The 26,163-nt window shown below is 54.9% G+C and overlaps 1 protein-coding gene across 8 annotated transcripts in view; it reads right to left on the bottom strand.

Moving 5' to 3' along the window:
* Positions 1-2,715: 2,715 nt before the first annotated feature.
* The window catches only part of PTPRF (protein tyrosine phosphatase receptor type F), a 392,393-nt gene continuing 368,945 nt past the window's right edge, over positions 2,716-26,163 (bottom strand). For all 8 annotated transcript variants that reach the window (XM_075508594.1, XM_075508595.1, XM_075508590.1 and 5 more), the window contains 11 exons: positions 20,585-20,708; positions 18,407-18,582; positions 12,421-12,540; positions 11,155-11,309; positions 9,543-9,828; positions 7,456-7,634; positions 4,819-4,945; positions 4,466-4,591; positions 3,653-3,807; positions 3,041-3,176; positions 2,716-2,902 (listed from right to left, as the gene is read on the bottom strand). In XM_075508594.1, coding sequence (XP_075364709.1) covers positions 2,834-2,902; positions 3,041-3,176; positions 3,653-3,807; positions 4,466-4,591; positions 4,819-4,945; positions 7,456-7,634; positions 9,543-9,828; positions 11,155-11,309; positions 12,421-12,540; positions 18,407-18,582; positions 20,585-20,708 — 1,653 coding nt within the window. In that variant the 3' untranslated portion in view covers positions 2,716-2,833. The remainder of the gene's footprint in view (positions 2,903-3,040; positions 3,177-3,652; positions 3,808-4,465; positions 4,592-4,818; positions 4,946-7,455; positions 7,635-9,542; positions 9,829-11,154; positions 11,310-12,420; positions 12,541-18,406; positions 18,583-20,584; positions 20,709-26,163) is intronic.

Below are 26,163 nucleotides of genomic sequence, written 5' to 3'. Positions count from 1 at the left end.
CACCATTTTGCATCTGGCACCTGCTCAGGTGCCGGTACGGCCTGGCAGGAAATGCCACGTGTGGCTGAGTTCCAGCAAAGTCAGTGAGGAGTCAGTAAGAAGATGCCCATAGTCAGATCATAGAAAACCTCATCAGTCTGCCTGCCACACGCTCCCACCCATTGTGCACATGCTGGCCAGGGCAGATTTGGGTTCCTCAGGAAGGATGGACAGCCCGTGGGGCCCTGGCCCATGCCGTTCTGTCCCTTGCACTGGCCTTTCCCTTGCACAATTGTGCTGTTGGCAAGGGGCTGCTCTCTCCAGGAGCCAGCACTGACCCCGGGGTTTGCAGTTCATACATAGGCAGGGCTGGGGCTGGCCTGCCCACACAGAGCGGGCACAGCCGCATGCCTTGGTGGGGGCTTCACACCTGAACATACTTGGGTGCTGCTCTGCAGTTAGGGGCCAGGAGGTGGTTTTACTGCTGAGCAGTAACTTTGCATATGCAGCTGTGCTCAGTGCCTCAGAACAGCGTTACTGCAGCATCCCAGGAGGCTGGCAGTGTCTCATCCCCATCCAGGACTGATATTGCCACCAAACCCCACCACCACCCCCCCTTCTCTTTCCTGCAAACCCACAAGCAAAGTCTGTAGCTACCCCAGCCTGGTCCTGCAGCCCGCATGCCAGCAGGGAAGGGGGTGCAGGTAAATGTGCTTCCAGCAAAGCTCAGCATCACCCCAGGGCTGCATCCTGCTACGTCCTGGGGTCCTCTGAGGATTAGTAACTGGCAGTAGAGCAGGCAGGGAGAACAGGTCTCAGGCCCCGGCCACCACTGGGACAACTTGTGCAGGGCATGGCCTGGGCAGAAAGTGGCTACTGGCTTCCTTCTGCTGGGAATGATCCATCCTTTGGGAAGTGGAGGGGACCCAGAGAGGGCCACGGCTGCCAAGACAGGCTTGGCAGGAGCCATTCCTGGAGGTGCCAGGAATGAGGACTCTCAGTGCACCCCAGTATGGCTGTAGGTGGGCAGGAGGTGAGCACATGCATGTACAAAGGGGGTTGTGACAGAGGGTCTCCGAGCTCCCTGCTGGCACTGGGACCCCGTAGGAGGTGTAGGGTGCCCGTGGCTGGGATGTGCCTGTAGGGAAGGACTTCTCCGGCAACAGGCTGGGGAGCATGCCCATCGCCGAGGGACTCTATGGCCTCTGCTTATTGCTGAAGAAACAGACAGCAAAGCCAGCTTGTATGAAACCCGATTATTCAAATTTATTAACATCAAGAATTATGCAATGATGCTGTAGATTTTTTTTTTATTAACAAATAGAAAACAGACTGTATACAACAGTGACCCCTACAGCACTATGCATCCACAAGGTAAAAATGAATGTGTCCTCCAACATTACCAACCCTGGATTGCTGATTTCAACATAGCTTGGATTCTTAACATTCGGAATACATGTGATAATACAGTTAGATACCCTTCCACCACCTTTATTCATAACTCAATGCACTCGAAAGACGGCTGCTCACTCCCTGTCTTTAGTGCAAGCGTGATATAATAAGGAGTATTAATATATAGTACCATTAAATTAAGTCCAGTAGTCTTGCCACATTGGTTCATTAGAACGTCCTGAAGTAGCGGAAAGTACAATATTCTAGTGACTTTTAACATTTGCAGGATAGCAGAAATTATAGATACACCCAACCTCTGAAGCCATGTGTACTCCCCTCCCCTTCCCTGCAGTACCCTGCTTTCCAAAGAGAGCCGGCCCAGCTCCGTTCTGGGGACGACTGGGCTTGTGCTCCTTGCCTTTGTAAATGCTCCGATGCACTTCACTGGTGAGAGGTGACAGAATGGTGCTTGCACGCACAGGATTGCGGGATTAACAAAAAGGGCCGTGTCTCGCTCTTTCCATCCCCTCCCCAGGGAAGTGTGGGACCCACTCGCTTCTCCTGCCCCCTTCCCAGCGAGACACACAAAAAGAGGCTCCAAAGCCCGGAGCCTGGGATTTCGGGTCTCTCACAAACAAGGCGACGGACAACTCACGTCATATCAGGATCTGCCAATACACACGGTCACTGGATTGGTTTAACACGCATCGTAATGGGACTGAATGGTTTCCAGCTGACAAAGGGGACTGCTTCTCCAGCGATCCCACGTGCCCTCCCAAACCCAAACCTACTCAGGAAATAATGGGGGGGAGGGAAAGGCTAAAAAAATAATTGTTAGCTTAGGTCCAGTTCCATGAAATTTCATATTCTACAGAGGATTAAAAAGCAGCCTACAGGGAATGGAGCCGGGCAGGAACCACAAGCCAGCTGCTGCAAATTACCAAGGAAGCTGCACTAAAATGGGCAGAACCAGCAGTGACTGGGCTGAAATAAACACAGGGCAGTAAAAAATGTAAAAGCAAAAGGAAATAAAAAAAAAACCCAACTCCCAAAGGTTTGGCGGGTCCAGTTCTGCCTGGGCAAAACATTAAGACTTGCAAAAAATAAAAAATAAAGAGAGGAGATTATAAAAACCACTAGTAACTATTTTACATGTTTAAAAAAAAGATCCCATTCCACCCACCTAAAGCCTCGCTGTGAAATGCAGTCGCGTGAGAGAGGGCGAGAGATGCACATGAGCAGAAATTCAGCCAGAGACTGGAAATGCTTTTGGAGTCGGATTCCCTCGTTTGGCGCTGGGGCGAAGTTCCTAAATGCCGTGGTCAGAACTGGTTGGCGTGGAGGTCTGCTGCCTGGGCAGCACCTCCGTCTGTACAGAAGGACTGAGGAATGGGCGGCTCTGGCTCAGAGGGACCCGTCTCCACTCCTAGACATCCCCACCGCGACTGGAGGAAAGCACTAGTTACGTTGCATAGTGGTCGAAGCTGCCGAGATACTCCAGTGCCGCTCTGTAGCACAGCTGGTACTGGTCCTGCAAGGCAGCAAGGGGGGGGAAGTGTGAGAAGCAGGGACCCCCAAGGACATCGGGCAGCAGGGTTGCACATCCAGAGATGCCGGCTCCCCTCCTTCCACAGATCTCCCACCACCCCGGGGAGGAGGGGACACTCACCTCTGTCTGCACCATGGCTGGCCGCTGCGTCCGCAAGGTCTTCACCGTCTGGAACATGTCCACCACCCCCTCGTAGCGCATCCTCTCCAGCACAATGCTGAGTGTGATAAACACGCCTGTGCGCCCGACCCCAGCGCTGCACAGAGGGAGCAAGAGGTGCCGTTAGAGACCCGCCAGCCCCAGCGAGGCTCTGCAGAGCTCCTAGGAGCGGTGCGTGCTCATGGAGCATGGGGACATGCTCAGTGGAGCCAGGAGAGGCCACGGGGACACTGCCAGCCAGAGGTGCCCTCTCAGCCGCATGGGGCCCATCGATTCTGCCTTGCCTCTGGGCCAAGCTGCTGTGGCACCCTCCCCTGCCCAAGGACTCTTCCAAGGACCTACAAATCAGTACCATCAGGGCACTTGGTTAATTTAATCTCCTGGCAGAAAGGCTGCCAATGGCACCCATGGATGTTGCCATCCCCTCGTCCCCTGCCTGCCTCTTGCCTTGCCAGTGGTATGCAGGAGGGGCACCAAGTGCAGGGGAGCTGGCGGCTGCCAGGGTAAGCGAGGTAGGGGACATCTCTGAGGGCTGATGAAAGCAGAGGTGGGTGCTGATCTGGTGCCACTCACCTGCAGTGCACTGTGATGGGCCCGTCCTGCCCGAACTGCTCCTTGGTCTTGTGCACCTGCCCGATGAAGTCAATGAAGCCCTCTCCCGTCTTTGGCACTCCCTGCTCAGGCCAGTCTGTGAATTGGAACTGGCGGATGGTCCGTGACTGGCCGTCCTGCAGGGACAGGGGTGTGAGATGTGAACCGTGGGTGAGGAGACAGCAAGAGGTGCTGATCTTGTTCCCCTCAGCACTGGTGCTGCTGACCTGCTCTCAGACCCCCTGGCCCAGGCCAGGTGAGAGGGTGCACAGGCTACAGATGAGCCCAGGGAGATCTTCCGCTGAGCATTTGAGGCCTGCCTCTGCTCTCCCATGTTCACCCCGGGGCAGCTGAGCTGAGAAGGGCTTTGGGCCCCTGCAGGGTCTGTTGAGTCAGTGCCCTGGTTCTGTTTGGGGCCCAGCTCCACCCCAGGACCACATTTACTGTCATACAGGGGTCCTGTGCCTGGTCAGGTGCTGCACACAGAGACTCCAGGTGCAGGGGAGCCCGTGTTCAATGCTTGCCCAAGTGCACAGCACAGGCGAGGCAGGGTCTGGTGCTGATAAGGATCTCTGATCTGCTCACCGGCACTGACACAGCTGGCAAGGAAGAACTTGTGGTGAGAGGAGCAGCAGGTGAGGGGCAGCAGCCCCTTCTGCCTGCAGTGCAAGGCAGCACCTTGCTTTCCGGTGCCTCCAGGAGCTGCTGCACGTTCCCTTTGCTGGCCTGGGCAGGGCAGAGATGGGGAAGAGGCACAGGAGGCAGGGGAGCTGGGGAGATAGCAGTTGCACTCACCCTGGCATCCGTCACCTTGAACTCCCGGAGGATGTACTGCGGCATGTTGTACTCTGCCATGGGGTCCACCACAAAGTACTGGTACCGGGCAGAGCGCTCCGCGGGCCAGTACTGATGGCACTTCTCCTGTGGATGAGGAGCATGGTGAGACATTAGCACCAACAAGCTGCTGCTCCTCCCTCCCGCTCCCTGGGAGCATACGTGGCTGTGTGGCCACAGGGTCAGCCACAGGACACGCCAGCAGGAGGCTGGCCCAGAGCGGCTGGTGCTGGGGACAGACTGGGGTGAGCTGAGACGTTGTGCCCACAGAGAGCAGCCACACAGCCCCCTTCTCCCCTGAGCAGGATTCGTACCCGGCCCATCTCGCGCAGCTTTGTCAACATCACCACGATGGTGGAGTTGTGCTCCCAGAGCATCCGCCAGAAATCCTCTGTGGTCTCGGCCAGCGGTCCCTGCGTGGCGATGTAGGCCTTCTGCTGCCTGCGACAAACATAATGGTGCTCAGACCAGCTCCTGGGAGGTGGGCAGCAGCTGCTTCCAGGGGCTGGTGGACCAGGAGGGCTGGAGGCAGGAACCCCGTGCAGCCCGCAGCAGGGCTGACAATGCAGCTGCAGGAGACAGGTCTCTAGGACTAGCCACGGACTCGGGGGAGGGATGAGCCTGCCCAGCGTGTGTTTTCTAAGTGCTCGCCACAGATGCAGTGAGCACCACTGGGTGCCGGATCCAGAAAGGCTGCTAGTCCTTGCTGGGGTGACACCGTCCCCAGCCCAGCCTCTCCCTGCTGCTTGTCCCTAGTGCTGCTGCACTGAGAGCCTTCTCAGCACCCAGGCCCACGGGAGCAGGCTGCCAGCACCCATCCAGGCTGAAAGGAGAGGCTGTGCTTGGGGACGATCCCAGCAGCACCCCCGGGTTCCTGCACATTTACTCTCTGCAGCACCCACCGTCCCTCCCATTGCATGGGAAGACACAGAGCAACCAAACCAGGTCACCTGGATCGCGCACGCCAGCTAACGACTAGGGCAGCGTGGAAACCACCAACACCGTTTTGCCAACTCTTCTGAAGCTTCCGAATTTGTCCTCGGTTCCCCCGTGAACCAGAGCACCTCTCAAAACGTCCCGTCTGAAAGCAGAGCTTGACCGGCCCCAGCCTGGCGCCCACCCTGAAGAAAGCACCCTTGGTGCTTCGCACTCTGGGAAGGGCCAGCTCCGGCCTCTTGCTCCTCCGGCTGGCCGAGCGCCCAGCCTGGCAGGCCGGGGCCGCCGGCGGGAGCCGGCTCCGGGGCCGCAGGGGCGGCGGCGGCGCGGCCTCGCTTCACCGCTGCGGGGCGCCGGAGCCCGCGGGACCAGGGGCGGCAGCCCCCGCCCAGCACCGCGCCTCCCGCCGGGCTGCCCCGGGCAGGGGCCGGGCTGCCGGACAGCTGGGCTGTGCGGGACGAAGACGGGGGCTGCTGCAAGGTGGGCTTGTAAGGCATCACCAAAAGTAGGGCGTGGGGGTGCGGAATGAAACGAAAGAGCTAACAAAAGCTGCGGCGTCGGCGATGTCTGCAGGACCTCGGGCCAACTGATCTCTTTAGATAATACCGAAAAGATTGCTCGGTTCGAAGGAAAGGACAGGAAGAGATAGCAGCATTCTTCAGGGATGGGGTAGGTAGCACATGAAATGGGACCACCTGCCGTGCTGGCAGCCCTCCCTCTGTAGCATTCACCCAGGGGCAAAACCAGCATCGCTCTTCATCAGCTCTGGAGCCAGGACACTGTGGCTGCAGCCCGCCTGTCACAAACCGGGCTGCCGCGGCAGGCGCGCAGGCAGGCGGCCACGTTAATGATGCGATGCTGGATGGCTCGGAGCCACGCAGGCAGGAGGGAGCGGAGGCTGCTCCGCGACAGCTTTTCTCCAGCCCCTTCATCCTTCCCCATTACTCTGTCCTACCCTGAGGGAGCCTGGCTCACTGCGGTTTTGCTGTGTTGGGATGCTCCCAGGGTTGCTCCCCTTCTGCTCCCTGCCCACTCTTGCCTCCACATAGCCGTTTCCCCTGGGAACCCTTCCTGGGCTCAGCTGCTGGAGCAGGAACGGAGGCACAGAGCCGCTGGCCTGGCTGCACCAACATCTGTTCCCTTTGGCAGTGCCTGTTGCTCCTGGGAGGTCACCAGCCCATAAGAAGCGTTTGAGCAGAGCCAAGCTGGAGGGGAACTGTGTTACATCCATCGTTGTATTCCCCACTCCTGCACTGGGTGACCCTACTGCAATGGTGCACAGAGAGATGACAGGAATGAGCCTTGTATGTGCGTTGCTGGGATTTGGTCTGGATTATTGTCTGGGAAGGAGATCTGGTCACCAGGCTGTTTCCCTGCATTCTCCTCTCCTGGCACTTAGCATCTGAGAATGTGATGCCAGCAGTTAGATACAGAAACCGTAAGTATTATTGCCCCGCTAGATCTTAATTTGTGCTTTCTAAAAGGTATCCTGGGGAGCAGAACCCAGCGATGGGGTCCCCAGTGTCCAGCACCAGCCCTGCCTGAGGATCCACAGGCTCCCCCCAAAATCAAGACATGGGAAAATGAGCCTTGGGCTGCTGCCTGGATCAGCCACACAGTGCAAGCACACTTCTACCTCTGGTTACTACAGATAGTGAGGGGGGGCAGGTTTGTGTTAGATGCTGCAGATACAAAACACATGCCAATGGATGCCTACCAGAAGATCCTATAAACCTCCACAGGAGCCAGCACAGCCTCCCACCCCAGCCATGTGGGCATCTGTCTATAGCAATACAAGCCAGCCTGGCAGCGCTCACTCACTAGCAGTCTTCACATATTGTAACTATATGCACTGGAGCGTCTGAGAAGATGGAAATAGATAAAATGCAACAAAGTGATCCCCAGCCCACCTCTAGGCAGCCAGGACCAGTCCTTGGGAAAGAGGAAAAGGCAGCTCTGCCCAGGTTCCCAAGCAGGCAGGACAGGCTGGCCCAGGCACCTAAGGTGGCCCTTACCTGTACCCATCTATGAAGCTGGCATTGATGTAATCGGAGCCCTCGACACCACGGATGGGCTGCAGACAGACTCTTGTCAGCTCGTATGGCATGATGTTCACGAGGCGGTTCTTGAATTTGTTGCACGGGAGGTTGGCACTGATGAAACGTGAGGTATGTGCTTTAGAGTTGGCCAGCAGCTGAAAGAGGACAAGACATGTCAGACTCCTGCTGGGGATGCAGCAGTCTGGGGGCAAAATAGGCACCCTGGCAGCAGGGCAGGCAGGAGTCCCTCCGGGCATGCAGCCACGCTCCTTCCTCTGACTGAGAGACAGCCGCTGGGGACTAGGCACTTCCAGACTGGATGAAGGGCTCTGCCACCACGTTACAAGGAGGCTTCACCCAGCTGCTCTATTTCACAGTCATCAGTCTGGTTTTCAGTACTGCGTTGGCCCTTCTGCTGTGGCATTGCACACCTAGGCACAGCACGGCCTCGCTGCTGGCTTTTGGTGCGCGGCTGTAGGTGACAGCAGGGGAACCACCTGCACTGATCTGCTGGCACAGCCCCAAAGCCACACATAGTGGAGTGGAGACCCACAGCAGCTCTCTGACCCACAAAGGGCCAGGATATGAAGCTTTGTACCTCGCTGAACCAGGGACACGTGCCTAGTGGTGTCAGGGAAGGAAAGCTTTCCATCTTCCAACAATGTCTTGCTATTTACTTCTCACCCCAGAAGAACCCAAGAAAAATGTGAGAATTGTGACAGTTTTAGGTAAAGAAGATCTATTTTGGGTTACTGCGAGACATTTTACGGTTCTCTTTGAGCCCTGTAAACTGGAGTCATGGTAAATGTGTTACTTAGATCTGCTGGCAGAGAGATTCAAACAGAAGTCCCTCTTTTTCTTTTTTTCCTTTTTCTTTTATTTCTTTTTTTTTCCCTCTTCCTCAAAAGACTCTCCAGCATCTCCAGAGCCACCCTTCTATGTGTGGCAGCTGATCCTTGGCAGAGGCTCCCTGCAGAAGGCCAGGGTTGCTCTTTGGGCAGTGATGCAGCCATGTAAGGCCCTCCCATATCCTGCTCCCCAGGGTTTCCCATGCAGTGGACACTGCTAGGGAACAGAGAGGGACAAATTTTATTACTGTTCTAAAGACACCCTTGGAGAAACAGCAAATTTTTGTCTTTCTCACAACAGAGTTGCTAGAGTTGAGCCTAATTCTCTGGCTCTCTTGAGGGGTTTCTCAGGGCAGGTGTCACCATGAGATACTAATGCAGCATGTTCTACTGTCCCAAGCCCAGGACCAGCTCTGGTAACCATGGGACAGAGCTGCTCAGCTATTCCCAGTTTATGCAGAAAGTCAGTATTTTGCCTCTCCTGCTCCTTTGTCAGTTGGAGGGAATCCCCAGGGTGAAGCTGTATTGCTGTAGTTCATTTCACAGCCTGCACGGTCTGCTGCCTCCCTGCATGAGCTATATTCCCCTGCCTGAGTTCACTGGACTAATGCACCTCATCTGAGCATATGGGTGCTTACCAGAGCTCACTTCCATCTCCAAGGCTGTAATAAATATCTGCAGTTGGCATTCACAGATACAGATAGCAAAATGTGGGCTTGGCTTCTTAAAAACAGTGTGCCTTAAAACACTGCCTTCACCAATTCTAGACACTGAGGCTTGGTGCTGAGGTGGTTAAAAGATAACAGAGCTCAGCATTGAAGAAATGAGACTATAAACGTCTCACATATTTAAATTGGAGCCGTTTCCAGACAAGTTGTTCACAGTAACATCAATTATCACTAACACGATCTGCATCTGATTTCAGATGCAGCTCCAGCCGCACAGTGAACCTAGAGCAGAACGTGCTGCTGAGAACTGCGCATCCATCTGCCTTTTATATCCTCCCCAGAAGCTGCCAGGGGGGACCATGGCCGACACAAGCTTTACAATTCAAATGTATTTTAAATCACTGCCTACCTGGTTTAGAAACACACAAAAGAATAATTGTCTGTAATGATCCATGGCTCTCCTTTCCCAAGCCCTGGACGCGTGGCTCGGGTGTGTGGGCAGAGACAGGGTGCCGGGGAATGGGGGTGCTGGGGCTCTGTCACCAACCTTGAATTCCAGCTCCATTGCAGTAACACTCTCGCCTGGTGGCACCTGGGTCAGCTTCTGGATGTGAGCGAAGAGGTTGCGTGCAGGCACCTCGGTATTGCCACACGTGGCTGCCTCCAGCAAGGCCTCATGGATGAAGATGTACTGGTCCTCTGTCTGCACCATGTAGTTGCGCTGAGAGCGCATGCATGTCACATGGCCATAGATGTCCACGGTCTTCTCATGCTTCATCCGCTCCAGCATGGCATCAATGACAATGAAGCAACCAGTTCGGCCCACGCCAGCACTGTGGGAACAAAGTGGCCTGAGATGACACTGTCTCCTACAGATGCCACTCAAGCTCTGCTCTTGCTTAAGAGAGCACCCAGACCCAGAGTGCACAAAAGGGGAGTAAAGGCTGCTCCACACACTGAGGGCTAACGAGCTGAGCCCCAAACAAGAGGTGACAGAAGGAGTGAGGGAGAGAGACACTGGAGAATGTGGGAGGCTACCCAGCCCTTCTGCTGTCCCCCTTTCACTGATGGAGCAGAAAGGACATGGTGTCACCCTGCTGGTCCCTGTGGTGGCTGGCAGCACCTCCACAAGGGAAGGAGAAATGTGTTTAACGGGCAGGAGAGTGACAGCGTACGTGTGCATGAAGTCAGAAGACCTGAAGTCCAGGCTGGGCCCCAGGACCAGTGAAGTCCGTAAATTCAAGCCTGCTTGTGCCCTAACCTGGGTCACTGTTTCCTAACCCATAAAACAAGGACAGCCAGCCGGAGAGGGGAAAGCAGAAAGGTGAGGTCACGCATGTCTACGCTGAGCCCTTTGCTCAAGCACTGGATGCCTCTTGACATCCGTTGGAAGGGCAGTACCAATCCCCAAACTACTCGCCCTGAGAGCAGCCTGAAAACAACAGACATGCTGTCATGACATGTAAACACAAGCAGAGATAGGGAGCTAGACATTTCCTCATTTATGGTGCAAGTCAGATCCTTAACAGGGCTTTAATACAGCTTGTTTGTGTGTTAATTATACCCCACTCCCATCTGAAACAGAGCATGAAAGAAGAGCATTAAACACTGCTGGTAAGGCGTATGCTGGAACAGCAATGATGGAGTGGTTTGTTCAGTAATAGTCCCCACTCGGCTAGTACAGATAAATCTTGCCTGGATAAGATGCTGAGCCTTAGTAGACTAATATTTTGCTTAAAGAGCTGCCTTTCTACCCTGCAAAAGAGTTCTACTGTAAATACTATGTATGAATGTTTGTAGAGGCCACTGCATGCCTGTCTGTCAATGCCTCTGCCTCTGAAAGGTACCACCTACTTGTGCTGGGCACAGATCACTTCATTTTTAAGTGGTACTTGCAGTTTTGCAAGAAAAAGTGTTTTCTGAGGCTCTCCATACAGCAGCGCTGGTTAATCTGACAGAGCAGTAGCAATACAAATGTCACCACTGCATTACCCCTGCTGGTTGCTGACCTGTTCCCAGCCCGAGCATGCAGTGCAGGTTATGCTACCGTGAAACCTTCCCCGCAGGAACAGGAGACTCCACTTTTAGCTGGACAGGTTAAAGCTCCTGCAGCCAGAAGGCACGTGCCCAGGTGCAGCTTCGCAACCACGCAGTCCTACCTGCAATGGACAACCATGGGCCCCGCATCCGGTGGATTACAGGCCTTGACCCGTCGCAGGAAAGCTAGGATTGGGGTGGGATATTCTGGCACCCCGTGATCGGGCCAAGCCATGAACTGGAACTGTCGCAGCTCTCTCTTCTCACTGGAGCCATTCTGTTGAAGACAAAGAGGAGTTGTTTTGCATGAGAACAGTCTCATCCTAGGATGGGAACCCACTGATGGGGTAACAAGGGACCCAGCTGGCTGGGTAACAACACACACGTAATGCTGTGCGTGATCATGCATGTATTGGGCTTTTGCCACTGACAATTTGGAAGCAAAATGTAGGCTTCTTGCAAGGCTTCTGTACACATAGATGCTCTGTGGAAAGCCAGCTTATACAGAGAGCTGAGCAGCTCTGTGGGAGCAGAGCAGACTGAAGGGAAGGTGAAAGACTCCATTCTACACAGCATGGGGTCACTACCCACATACTGCACGTTCAGGGAAAAACAGGCACTGGGCACGGAAGGGCCACAGCAGCCAGTTCCCTCCCTGCTCCTCTGCATCACGGCTCTCTTTGGGATGGCCGATCAGCCTGTGTCTGCAGAGACTGCCCTGCTCGTGTCTCGACTTGGCTGAGTGATTTATGCAGCAATGTGGTAGGACTGGCTGGGTGACTGCTAGGGGCGAGATGCCTTCCTGGGGCAGGAGTGTGTCCCCATCGCACACTGCTGTGCTCTCTCTGCCGGCGTGGCCCAGACTCAGTCACGCACAGAGGCAGCCGGCTGCAAAGCCTGTTTGCATTGCCTGACATGCCGCTGCTAGCACTGCCCCCAGGGATTTCCAAACACTAATGAGGTACACAGCAGGCAGGAGAGACGGGCTTGTGCACACGTCAGCGCGGCCCCTCCATTTGCATTATTAGTGACAGCAGTGCTAAAAATTCACTGCTTCCCATGTTGTCCCTCTAATGGGAGGACAGCTGTTACATGTACACTCGCCAGAGGCAAGCACAGCCCTGGCTCTGGGGCCCATCACAGGGTCTGAATGCACACAGGAGAGCATCGGGTGTCCTGGTCAAAATCCAGCGGTGACCAGACATGCAACCTGCAGCAGGTCTCCCACTGCAGCCCAGCTGTGAGAATGGCCCATGTGTGGATGAGCCACATGCTTGGGCAAGCCGGGCACATCCGGTGGCCTCTGCCTGTGGGCCACGCAGCACCCTGCAGCATCGGGGAGTGGCTCTGCATTACCCGGAGCAGGAACAGCCCAGCCAGCGCCCTACCTTGTACAGTGCAAAGGTGCGGACGGTGTAGGTTGCCAGCTCGACTGTGTCCAGCAGGGTCACCTGGATCATCCCATAGGTTTCTGTACCCCGGCTCGGCCAGTACTGGTCACACTTTACCTGCGGGGAGGAGAGGAGAAAGGGTCAGTGCTTGGTTGCTGGCTGGGGCATTTGGGGTGAGGAACAGGGCTCTGCCCTTCAAAGGGTAAAGACAGAGAAGAGTGACTGTGCAGGGGTGCCCCAAACACCCAGATTTCCTTTTCCTGGTGTCCCAATCCCCAGCAGAATGGCAGCACACCCTAGGCTCCTTTCCACAAGATTCATATTCAAAGATGGACTTTTTTTTTTCCTGGAGCCATGGGTGGGAAGCAGCGAAGGGGGCCAGGCCACCAGACACAGCAGCAAGAGCAGCACCAGGTATAAAGACAGTGTGCAGCAATTGCTAGCAGTGATTTGTGCCTGCCATAATTTTTCTTCTCTGCTTCCTGTTTGGGAAGATGGGGGTCTTCAGGGCATGCCCCTGCCTGAGCTCCGCTTGGATGGAGAGAAGGTTGGCAGCTACGGGTTGGTGGGAGGAGAGCTGGTGAAGCAGGGCAGGGGAAGCGGTGGTTTCTCTGGGGCAGGCTCTGCTTGAAGGGCAGCTGAGGTAAGGGAGATGCAGCCGGCATCCCCACCAGCTCCCTGCTTTCCCAGCCCAAAGTTCTCAACCCACAGCACTGAGCTGAGGCAGGACACAACTCTGAGTCCAGCACAGTACACAACAATACAACAACAGGCACTACCTTTCCCCGTAACATCCGCGGTCCCTAGGGTGCCCCTGCCAGCGTGACCACCAGGCAGCAAACCACCCTGGTTAAAGACGGGACACAGCCCACGCCAGGCCTCCAGCCTGGGTGCCGTCCATGGGGCTGACCCTGCCACCCTTTCTGCATTCCCGTAGGCTCAAGTGCATTGAGTATCCCCGAGAGACGCCAACCTGCCCTTCTGGCAGGTGGCACATCCCTGAAAATCCGCATCTCCCAGGTGTTTCAAAAACTGCTCCGCAGCAAGGCACAGATGCCAGCTCAGACACAGACACAACTTGTTTTCCCTCTGTAAGATGCAGACTGTGGCGAAACCATCCCTTCAGCCCCTTCCTGCAGGCAGTACTGTCCCATAACGAAAATACCGCTGCTCCCTAGAGACCCCCTGCCCTGCAGCATCCTTTCTCTCCCCCTCGCAACTCTGCAGCCAGAGCACTTTGAGCTACTGGTCACAGCTCCTGCTGCAGCTCACTTGGCAGAGAGCCCTAACACATCCCCAGGGCCCCACGCCTCTGCCCCCTCCATCTCCCTGTGCATCCCTCCTCCTCCTCCTATTCACAGCTCAGCATTTGCAAACTACTCCTCCGGTTTTGTTCTCTCCAGCCCCGAGCTCCCTATTTAATTTGGCACCCTGAGCATCCCTATTTCATCGGGCAGTCGGCTCCCCCGCCCCGCGGAGCTGCGGTGCCTGGCTGACAGGAGGAAGACTTCATTCCCACCCATGTGCACTGCACCGAAAATGGTTTCCCGCCCTAGGAGAGAGGACTGAATGGAAGATCATCTGTGCTTGTCAAGGAATAGTAAACTTAATTATTAGCTGAGCGTGTTTACAGGGGAATGTGTGGGAAGGGAAACAACCAGCTTAATTAGAAATCAATGAAGTTCTGCCTTTTAATTGAAGGCACTTTAAGCAGGGTGGGGCTTGTGAGAGCTAAGAGCCCTCATCCTGCACTCTGGCTGCTGGAGTGCAGCAGCCTGGGGTCAGAGGGATGCAGCTGTCCCTGCTTTTTTGGGGTCTGCTCTCACTAAGTCCTGCCCTGGGAGAAGTGCCTGGAGCAAGGCTGCCTGATGGGGTACTGCAGGGACCTGCATGCCCAGAGCAGCTCCGCTGCCTCCTGCCCAGGGCCTCCTGCTGTTCAGGCTGCTGTGCTGCTTTGGATCTGTGCTCCCAGCGTGGCAGGCCCTGCACAAATCTCAGAAGATTTCTCTTCCTCGCTTGGCACAGAGCAGCCTGTTATTTTACGCTGACTAGCTGCAGAGCGAACAACTCGGAGGTCACAAACCTTATTTCACAGCTAAACTGATCCTATCCTCACAAGCGGGTGGCAGCTGCAGCTGCATCTCTGGCCACCTGAGTTGCCTTGCCTGGCTCAGGGATGATGTGACCCCTCTCTAAAGGAGCTGAGGGCAGAATGGCACCCTGCAAATGCTGGGGACAGCTGCTTGCTATGTCGCCCTCGGTGTGGTTTGCAGGGGACGTTGCAGTGGAGCAGCACAGCATGTCCCCGTGCCTGAGCCCACACCTCGGGGAGAGCGGTCCCCTCCTGCCACCCACATGCTACAGGGCCGTGTGTGCTCGAGCACAAAACAAACTTCAGAGGAGTTCCCTGTGTGGGATAATAGCAGCGCCTGGGCTGGTAATTGAAAATTATTTATTCATGACCAGATAAGAGTCAGTCACATTTTCTGCCAAATTTACCCATAATGTTTATGCCCCATTTTCAAGCTCTGTAAATTTTATGCTGAAGCTGATGCACTGTGGCACTAAAGCAGATAAGAGATGTTTTATTCTGGCAGTGCTTGCTTCTCATTAACTTAAGGAGCACAGTAATGTCCTGAACAGTCATTTATTGCAGCTTTGCTGAGTGGTTCCTGTCCCTCCCCTTTGATGCCCTGTGCCCCAAAGCAGCCGGGCACCTCTCCTCAGCTCGAGAGCTGTGCTCTGCTCCTGGTCCCGCTCACAAGCTCCAGATGGCATCACTGACAGCAAGAGGACTGGAGCGGAACGTGGCTGCCAGGCCCCTCTTCCCCAGAGCCCTTGAGCACCAGCCTCTTTGCACACCTGCCTGGGGACATGAAGTGCCAGGGGAGATCACACCCTAGGGATGGCTGCTTGGAGCTCTGGGCTGGGACAGAACAAGCCACGGCGCTGCTCTGGGAGACCTCGCTCTGCCGGGCTATTGGGGATAGCCCAGGGTAAGAGAAATCCTGCTTTAACACTTCTCTGGTGCAACACAACCCGGCTGGGACACGCCACGCTCGCAGCTTCAGGAAAGCTAATCTACAATGTGTGTTTCTGAACTGCCACCAAATGATTCCGAAACTGATTGTAAAGCTTTGAAGGCAGCTAAATTGCACAATCCAGCCATTTCTATCCTTTATGCGCCTCTCGCTTTGTGAAAACATGAAAAAGGGAGGATGATTTGGACCATCAAGCCAGCTGAAATTGCAGACCATAAAAGCTGATGCTCTTTAAAGATTTTTTTCCCCCTGCAGCTCAGGAGCCCTTTAAAGCAGTGTCACCCCTACAGGGCTGCAAAGCTGCTGCTGGTCCCGGTCAGCTTATCTACACACAGCACTGCTGAGGGGGACTTGGGGAGCTCGACTGGGAAGGTGGCAGGCAGGCTCTGCACCGGGCATCTCGCCATGAGGCCCTGCTGCCCACCCCAGGCGCCACAGCTGGAGAGACAGTCCTGTGCCTGCGCCGAAGCCCCTGAGCAAGGGGACTTTCAAGCAAGGTCACCCGTGGGTAACACTGTGACACAATGTGACTGCCTGGAGCAGTGCTGTTCCACAGCGTGTGAACATCAGCAGGCTGCAGTGCTGCAGGGACCCAAGGGGTTGCATCAGACGAGGTTTGGAGGCTCTGGAGCGGAGTAAACTGTAAAACAGTGACTCATGCTGAAAGCTGGGAGCAATGGGCAGTGACCGGGATCTTCCTTGGTCCCAAAGGGTGTGCTCCTGAGTGAGCTCTAGCCATCACCAAAGGGGCATGAGGAAAAGCAGAGCAGGAAGGTGGCTGAAAGCCATCCTGCCTTGGAAGATGCTGGAGAAGCCAACAAAAAAAAAACCCCAGAGAAAATAATCTCCTGCAAGTTCCACATCCCAGCTCCCCACCAGGGCCCTCCTGTGAGTGCGTGCCCTGAGGCACCTACAGGGTCCAGCAAACACATCCAGGGAAGCCCCTGCTGTGCAGGGCTCGTTCGACTCAGGAGTGGTCAGGCTTCCCCACTGCCTCCCCTGGCAACCTGCCCCTCCCATAGTGCCTGAGAAAACTGCCCATTTCTCATTAGTGCTGGGGATGTGCCAAAGAGCCAGCAAGGCATGGGCAGGCAGTGTCGGGGAAGGAATGCTGGCATCTGGGTCCAGTCGGGTCAGCCTAGAGCCCCTGGGCAGCACGCCCGGTCAGGCAGGCTGCCTGCAGCTTCTGCGAGGGCTCTGGTCACCCCCTGCCCATGACAGGGATTCACAGTGCCCATCCTGTCACCAAAAGCCTGACCACACACACCATGTTTGGGACAGAAACCAATACTGCAGGAGGTAACTGCAGGATGACATGACAGGGAGCGTGCTGGGGGGAGATAACGCACGGCTCAGCAGCACAGGCGTCTCAGGCAAAGACAAGTGCCTGTGGGGTCAAAGGAAACCCATTATCTTCGAGAAACACGCACCTTGGAGTGCCCTCCCATAACTAAGCAGCCCAGAAGTTAAGTGAGTCAGGACTCCGGGCATGGATTTACTTGGCAACCTAAAAGGGCTTTTCCTTGTACTTCAAATATATGCTCCATCACTGAAATGTGATGCACGAAAAAGTCCCCATATAACCCCCAGCTGCAGAGAGCAGTTGATCAGCAGTTTCTGATCTTGCTTAGCCCATGTGCCAAGCCCTGAGCTGCAGGATGGGTCAGGTTAATCTACCTCCCTGTTTGGGCTGGGGTGGGTGACGGCAGCCATCGGACAGAGCAGGCAGGGCTGCGTGTGGGAAGCACAGTGCAAAGCCGGGGTTGCATTTCTAGAGGCAGCTCGTCTCCAAGAAACACTACTTTTCCCTGCAGGCTGTAGGGCATTTGTAGAGCCGGGGAAGCCCATGAACAAAGCCTATTTTTGTACATGCAGGAAAAGCAGATCTGTTTTGCCACAGTGATCGGTTGTTCCAGCTGCTTCCTCCCAGCCAGCGTGGGCTAGGACACCCCTGCGAGGATTTTGGTGCTAAAGCTTTGAAACGGAGGGAGAGCATGGGGGCAAAAGTTTTAACTAAACCCAAACTTGACAGTTTCTGCTTCTCAAGAACGAGCTTATTGGGCTAAAAATAACCAGTGCTTCACAGCTTGAGCACACAGCCCCTTCTCCTGGTGTTGGCATGGCAACACTAAAATATTCTGCAAGTACAAATGCTCACCGCTAAAATTTTACTTTTAGGAACAAACTGAATCACGAGAGGCAGAAGCTGCCTCCTGCTTGGGCAGGCTTTGCCCGAAGGGTGTATCTGGGCACGGGAGCACTTCGGTCACAGCTTATGAACTCCCACTCCAGGGACTGAGTAAGAACCGCTGTCACGAGACACCATCAGCATCATCCGCAGGCAAGGGCTCCTGCTCCTTCCTCTCCACCTCGTGCCTTCCCCACGGTTTGCAGGCAGCTTTGCATTTATTACATCAGAATATCTAATCTTGGCAAGTATGAGCTGATCGTTTATACATGTTGTCATTGGACAAGGCACAAATTAGTCTTGTTATTGCAATGAGACCCCATCAGCCATTCCCCTGCATCACCAGAGACACCAGGGCCCTGCCAGGCTGCAGGATGCTGCTGATACCACCTACCCATTGCAGCTTCTCAGCTTCTGGGACGCAGCCCCCAGGCTTTCAGGGACTGTCAACACTCCCCATCTCAGAGCTTTCCTTTCTCCCTTTGGGCGCGAGTGATGTGGGCAGGGAAACGATGAGTGTGCATGCAGACACGCAGGCAAGACAGGGGTTAACGAGCAGCACAGTGACAGGAGGTTTTGCCACCCTTTTGCCCCGCAGGGATATGCTTACAAGGCACTTGTTGCTGGATTGCCTGCAGCAGTGAGCCACACCACTGGACCTGCCTCTCCCTGGATGCCCTTACACTGTGAAGTGTTCCCATCCCTCTTTTCTGCCCCCCCCAGCTCCAGAAAAGAGAGGAAGCACACACTGTACCCTGGACTTCTCCTCCAGCCTGGTCATCATGACTATAGTTGCTGTTCTCTGTTCCCACACCATCCTCCAGAAGTCGCTGAGGGTTTCTGGCAGAGGGCCCTGCGTGGCGATGTAGGCGTTCTGCTTCCGATACCCATCAATGTAATTGGCATTGATGTAATCACTGCCTGGGACCCCTGCGGAGAGAGAGAGGGAGAAGCGTTACTCCAGGGGCAGCCCACGACCCTGTGCCTGTTGCTCTGCTGGGCCCTGCAGGCAGGGGAAGAGGCTGTCATGTTCACAAGGCTCTTGACAACTCTCCTTTACAGGGTGATGCCAGAATCTCTCCCAGGGATCCTGCAAAGGACAGGGATGGTGCCTGAACAAAGAAGAACCCTTTCTAACTCCCACATTAACACAACAAGCAGGCAGCACCAAAGCAGAGAGACAGATGCCACCCGCACACAAAGGGAAATTTACAGGCAGGAATATTAAGGAGCTCGTTTGGCCCCAAGCAACTGATTGAAATAATTGTCTTAAATTCACCAGCTATTTGTTATGGTCCCACAGCACCTTTTAAAGAAGAGGCTGCTTGTCTCTGTTAGTAGGGGATGTCAGGCAGGGATGTCCTTCCATCCCTCCTGCAGGGACAAGTACCCCAGAGGATCCACAGACCTTCCTCCCACCACCACTGAATCCCTCCTCAGTGTCAGACCCCCTCTGCTGCCTGCTGGCAGGGGCTGCCACTCTGCCCCCACCACTTTAAGGAAAGGACTTTCTTGCAAAGGCCTTTAAAATGCAAACACACAGTTACTAAAATAAATGTGCCAAAGCAGGGGCCTGGGGCTGTGTTTCCAAACTCTGCTCAGCATGGGCTGCCCGGGCTGCAGGGAGGGAAAGCAGCAGGAATCTCCTTGTCTCCCAAGGAGAGCGCATCTGCATTTCATTAGAGGAAGGAAATAAAGCTGGGGGTCTCCCCCTCACCCTTTTGTCCTGGGGAATTTTCTACAGGTCCCAGCAGCCTCCAGCAGAAACAAAGTGCTGGTGGCTCTGGGGGAGCAGCAGCAGCTGGAGTGCAGCACCCGGCTCCCTTGGCATGGGCGGCGGGGACCTGGCAGGGTGCTTCGGGAACGGTTCCCAGGAAGACACAGACACCACTTACAGCAACTGAGTCAGGCTGGAAAACAGGGATTCCCCCAGGTGCTCACCACACAGCTCTCTAACAGGGTTTTTGTCCATGATCAGGCATGCCAGGCCTTCGCATAGCTGCTGCTGCTGCTTAACAGGCCTTGCTGTGAGGGACTGTTTGGACCCCCTCCTCCTCCGGCAGAGGATGAGTGGTGCATTAGCATTAGAAAAGACTCTTCCATCCCAAGAAAAAGGACACTAGTGACTGCAGGGCCACCTGTAATGAAAAGCCAGGGCCCATTCGCTTCCCCAAGCAGGGGTGCATTGAATTAGCTGCATCTTCCTCATCCTCTGTGAGTGGGCTCAGTTCTGGTGTGCAGAGCTGGGTGCTGATTTATAAAACAGTGGGAATGGGTGAGCCAGGGCTTTGGTACCTGGGCTCCAGCTCCTCTGTGTGCAAGGGAACTGCAAAGCAGGCACTAAAAGCATGTATTAGCCCAGCCTCCAGAGATGTGGGGCTGGTTCTTGGAACCATGTGGGTCAGTGCTATGAACGCCGGGGCCTGATGCATCTCCCATGGAGCACAGGGACATGTGGAGCCTGATGTCCCAGGGGAAGGGGCACCCCTCATCCTGTGCAGCTCTGGGCACTTACTTGGGAGCAAACACCAACAAGTCGCAGAGGAAGATACCGGCCCTGCAGTCGTGTCGGGACAGAGGGTGGTAGGGCTAACAGTGCCATGTCCCACCATGTGCCGAGGAAGACAGCTGAAGTCACAGCGCGGCCAGCAGTGAGAAGGGAGGCTGCCGGGACAGACATCTCTGCTGGCACCAGCACTAGCAAGAAGCAACCACATGGGGCACGCTGCTCTGAGGACACTGGGAAAGCAGGGGCAGCTCTGCAGAGCCCTTCATCTCTTCCTGCCAGCTAGAACACACATTTGCTCATGCTGATGCTGGATACGTTTCTTGGTGTTTGCTCCTGCTCGACTGAGAACAGGGAAAAAGATGGTCCCCTGCTACAGCCAGGTTCAGCCATTTGCTGGGGTGCCCACCCCGGAGTCACTCTTACCATCGATGGAGGTCAGGATGACCCGTGAGTGGTCATAGGCGATCACGTTTGCATAGCGGTTTTTTGGTTTATTCACTTCCAGGTTGGAGTTCTCCCAGGTGAACTGCTGCCCCGGATCAATGGACTGTGGAGAGAAAGAGAGGGAGGGAGTCAGGAGCGGTTACAGCACAGCGGGACGCTGCAGCACACGTGCATTTCAGTCAGGAAATCTGCATCTCCCTGCACACCTCTCCCTGGGCCAGATGCAGTTTCTGCCGGTGTCCCCAGCAGCAGTGTCAAGCCAGACCATACCGAAACCCAGTCCCCAGTGGGACCTGCCTCCTGTGACCTGCAGGCAAAGCAGCCCCTTGCTAGGGCAGCCTCGCTGCATGCTCATCCTTTCCTCTGGAGCTACCCCTCAGCAGAAATTGGGTCTTGTGCCAGGGCTCCACAGAGCCCTGACTGTGCAGTTCTTGACCTAGCAGTTTTATTAGCTGTTGAACTGCAGTTTCCTGAAATATAGCAAGCCCTGGGTGTCTTGTGCCCCAGGAGCTTTGGGTATTAGTGTCCTGCAAGACAGCCTATGAGCTTTTGCCAGGGAACAGTCATGAAAATTGATAGGTTACTATCCACTGCTCCAGCTACTTATGCAATGTAAACATCTCTCGTTTGAGTTAATAGAGTGACAAGGAACTATAAACCTGGAGAAAAGACGTGGTTATAAATCTTGGCCAAAGGCCCGCATGCTGTGCAACTGCCTGAAAAGCACACATCCCGATCCCACCTGCGTCCTGGCCTCGCGCACCCAATGCTTCTCCCATGAGCCATGTGCTGGTGTACCTGGTGCGTGGCTCCTCCATGGCCAGGCAGCCCCTTCCCAAAGCCTTTCCTGTCATCTTTGTCCATGCACAAAACAAGGTTAAAAAGGACCATCCCCAAAGCACTCCTCTGAGATGGAATGGGATCTCTTTGTCTGAGAGATACGTGAAGCACCCAGATAAGACAGCTGCCTCATGCAGGGAGTTGGTCTGCACACGCAGCCCTGGGCAAGCCCGGGGCAGGCAGCTAGAGCAGAAATCAGTCATCCCATGAACCCCCTTCCCCCTGAAATTACCACAGTCAAAGCCTTTTTAAAATCATGCTCCAGCTCAGGGTCCCCAAAGCTTTGCTGGCCCACCGGCAAAAATAATGAGCAAACAGGCCAGGGGAAGCACTGCATGTTATTCTCTCTGCAGGCATATGTGTCCATCGCTTGGCAGAGAGCCATGTCAGAAGGTTTCTCAGGCAGTAAAATGCCCGTGAGTCTGTCAGCTCTGGATCAGCTGTGAGCAAAAGGCTGAGCCGGGAAGCACAGCTCCCTGACTGGGCTGACCTGGATGGCCCTCACGGTCCCTCTGCTCAGCCCCATCAACCACTGTCTGTGCACAAGGTGACACCCATCGCTGTCCCCTACTCTCCCACACTGTTGAGCAGGCACTTCCCAAGCAGCCAGCAGTGGGTGCAGGTACCCAGCTCAGGTATGGAGCACAGGCACTGCCTGCATCGCTGCACCAGCCCTGAGGGCTTTGTGGCACGTGCAGGGCACGGGCCAGCGCTGTGCCAGGCAGCAGTAGCCCATCCCCATGCGTGGCTCATGCCACCAGCCCTCCCTGCAGCAGCAGGCTGCCCGCAGGCACAGAGGCCAGCGCTGACGAAAATGTGCAGGAGGATGTGACATCACAGCAATGCTAATAGGTAGTTTGGGAAATGTAGGATGTAAATAGACATTTCCTACAGAAAACATGTAATTTTCTGTTATCAGCGTAATAAGCAGGCAGCAGCAGCACTCGGAGGCGCTGCGGCAGGGATGGTGGGAGTGGAGAACGCAAGCACCGCTCCTGGCTGGAAACCCACTGGCCTGGCTGCCACGGCCCCTGCACGCTCCTCTGCCCAGGCACAGAGACGTTCCAGCGCAGCTCACGGCTCTCTGGGTAAGAGAGAACTTCATTTCGTTCAGGCACCTATATTTTGTTTTCAGGATAGGCTGCTCACTGAATCAGCTCTTTGGATGCTCTCCTCCCTCAGCTATGTGGCAGGGATGACTGCTGCCCACCTAATGGTGGGGCTGAACTGGAAAAGGGCAATAGAAATGATCAAAGGCATGAAAAAGTAAGGAACAAAATGTGTAAGGACTTTTCTGTTAGAGTAGAGATGAGTGAGAGGGGTTTTGAGACCAGTTTAGTCAATCCGGAGCACACTGAAAGAGAAGCACAAAGAGACAAACTAAGGAGGAAAATCCACCAATGCCTATTAAAGACATAAATAACACTTCTTTTTCAAAAAGGTGGCCTTAGTCTGCACAGACAGCCCACGCAGAGAGCTGGCTAGCTGATGGTGGAGCCGAGACCGGCTCTGAAGGTAAAAGTGAGCGTTTTCTTGCTGCTGAGGAGCAACACAAGAAAGCAACAGCCCTGCTTGCACCCTGTGAACACTCGCTCAGTGCTGGGCACAGGTGGGTGCTGGAGCGAGTCCTCCCTTTGGAGCAGAGGCAGGGAGAGCTCAATGCAGTTGTTTGTGCTCAATCTACGCTGCAAATCACTGCCAAAAGGCTGCAGGGCTGCCCAAGCTGTGGGGTGTAGTGTGCTTTGCACAGCAAGTCTGCGTCCTGCCACAGCGGTGGAAAGAGTTATTTCCTGGGGGAGACAAGGCTGCCAAGAGCCCCCAGAACTGAGGAGGAGCATCAAGGTGTTGCCATTAGGGTTAATTGCTTTGATGTGCAATGAGGATGTGCAGAAATGGTCTAATCATCAGCAGCCTCTTAAGAGGGCAAACAGGTGAGAAAGTCAGAAGTAATACAGCACCTGAGTGCAAAGAGGCTCTAATTAAATACTCCTGCAAATTAGTGACTCATTTAGAAGTAAAATGATTTAATTTAAACTCTGGTGATGAATTAATGTACACCTGTTCCCCCCTTTAAGGCAAACAAATGAGTAAATAAATGGGAGGATGATGGGCTGCTTGGAGAGCAGTTGAAGCCCTTACACGGAGTGGTGGTTGGCAAGTCTTGTCCCATCTCCATATGATGCTCTGCAGCCCCTGACTACGGCAGCACTGCCTTGTCTCCCCACCTTGGTCCACAACTGCTTGGGCACTGGGAGTCTGCTCTTGTTCCTTTCTGGGGCTCATGGGAATCACTGCTTCATCCCAAAACTTGATCAGAGTGACACTTTCAACTCATTCTTCCTAGAAAGCAGAAGGGCTGGGAAATTGGAAGGAAATGAGCCAGGAACAAACTTAAAAGCACCATGACTTTTAGTTTTGCTTTGCTTTAAAGTGACAGGGGAGATGTTGTAAGACAGCAAGTGCAAATTAAGAAAAAGCCCAATTAGTAAAACTCCTCCTTCCCAGCATGGAAGTGCAAGGAGCAATCTCTCCAAAGCAGCTCAGGGATCCCTGCTGCTACTGCTATCAACATAAAGTCAGAGCCAGACCATTGAAACGGGATTAGTAAAAGGCTCTTTCCTCGACAGACTCGAGAGCACTTTACAAATGCCTTGAAAACATCCCTGGGTGCCAGTTTCTCTCTCAGATACAGTCCACCTTGGGTTTGCTGCTTCCCTTCCTCAGTGCAGCTCCAAAATCTCTCTGCATGCAGAGTCCCTGCAGCTGCCTCTGCTGCTGGCCGGCATGGGCAGGCAGAGCTGCAGGGCAGCACAGGGGCTTGGCTGGCCCTGGCTGCAGCAGCCAAGGAGCTGGGCGGCCAGGGCCCCGTGCTGCTCAGCAGCCCAGGAGGCTGCACAAGTGCATGGGGAGGGGAAGGTGCTCGGGCTGTGAGTGCTTCCCGGCCTCCTGTGAAATCAACCACATTAGCACAGGCATTGACCACTGTCAATCTGCGCTGCGTCTCAGATGAGGACATAATGCGCTCCTGAATCAATCGCTGGCAGCGCTTCAGCCTTATTATTCTTATTACCGGAACGTGAGTGCTGCGTACCTGCCAGGCAGCTTCCCGATTAGCCCATTAAACCTACAACACGCGGCTCCCTGGGTGCTACCTGGACCCCGGGTCCAGCACCTCCTGGGCTCCCTCGTCCCAGGGACCCAAGCACCTCTCCCGCTGCCTAAGTGGCTTTGCCAGGGCTGCAGGCATGGCAGATGCAATGTCCTTGGTGGCTTTAAGGGAAATGCAAGCAAACAAGGGGTTTGGGCAGGCCAGCAGTGTTTCCGTCCATACAAAACTGTGGGGAAGGGGCTGCAGCCTCCCCACTGCGCTAGGAAGCAGGAGTACAGTCAAATCTCATGCACAACCTAAAGATCATCAAGGACTAATGTTCCAGGCAGCGGCATGCTGCCTGGCTCTCATCACCTCCAGCCTGCTCTGCTCCCAGGGGTTGTCCACTGGAGGGACATGCTGAAGGGACGGGGCATGAGGGGCAATGGCCACAAGTTGGAGTTTGGACATAAGGAAAAAATTTTCCCCTGGGAAGGTGGTGCAGGATCTAGCCCAGAAATGGCAGCAGCCACAAGAGAGCAGGAACCAGCCCTGGTTCGAGCCAGTCTGTCCCGTGTTTGGTAATAGCAACAAAGGGGACAGCAGCGCTTGGCTTGCTGCATCCCACAGTGAAACTGCAAGATGCGGTGCGTGTGTGCACACTTGTTTGTACCAGTGCGGGTACCCCCCATCCGAGGGCAGGATCCTGCCCCACGTCCACAGGCTGCAGCATGGGAAGGTGGCCCACAGGAGGAGCTCTAACACAGCTGCAGCACCCGCCACAGCCAGCAGATAAATAATTAAGGGACTCAGCCTCCCTTCTACTTATTTAATTCCATTAATCCCACACTGTAAATTCACTGTAGCTTTCACTCTACACTAAAAATGAAATACTCTCCTGGTGCGGCCGGGCCAGGAGCTGCTGCCAGACCCTTGCACTCTGCTCCCCCCAGCTCTGCTGCAGCCCGGGAGAGCGTGGTGGGGCTGTGCTATGCCCTACGCCAGAGCAGCCGGCAGCAGAGTTAAATGTGCCTGCAGCCGGCTCAGCTCCCAGCACCTGCAGTTCAACCTCTCCTGTCGCACCAGGGGTACCAGCAGGTCCAGTTGGGATTGCTCCCCGCCCGTCAGGGGTAAGGGCTAACCCGCAGGTCGGGAGCCTGCTATCGCTGCAGCCAGCGCACAGCTCTCTCCATGCTGGCTTTGTTGCACGGGCTACTCGGCCACGTGGGCTGGCAAACTGGTGTGAGCAACATTATTTGTTCTCTGACCTGCGGGAATGGAGGCCAGACGGCTCCGAGAAATCCCTGCCACCCTCCCTGCTCCCTTCCCAGGCATGTGGGGAGGTGCTGACAGGTCTTGTTTTGTGTCACCTGTGTCTAGGTTACCTTGCTATTGCTTGTACAACCAAGGCAAGCGCCAGACTGGTGGCTCTGGGCAGCTGGCCTCAGTGGTTAAAAGTGCTGTTAAATATTTGCTCTCTGCCTGGGGTGCCACTGCTCCTGGAATGTGAGCCATCTATAAACAGCCCTGCACCACAGGGAGATGTTAGGCTGCTACACTGCTCTGCAAAAACACTTAAAATGCAACAATTCCAAAGCACAACCAAACAGCAAATGGGCCTTGGGGGTTC

This window comes from Mycteria americana, chromosome 7 (assembly GCF_035582795.1).
Source record: "Mycteria americana isolate JAX WOST 10 ecotype Jacksonville Zoo and Gardens chromosome 7, USCA_MyAme_1.0, whole genome shotgun sequence".
NCBI lineage: Eukaryota > Metazoa > Chordata > Aves > Ciconiiformes > Ciconiidae > Mycteria > Mycteria americana.
This window is presented reverse-complemented; position numbering and strand designations above follow the sequence as displayed.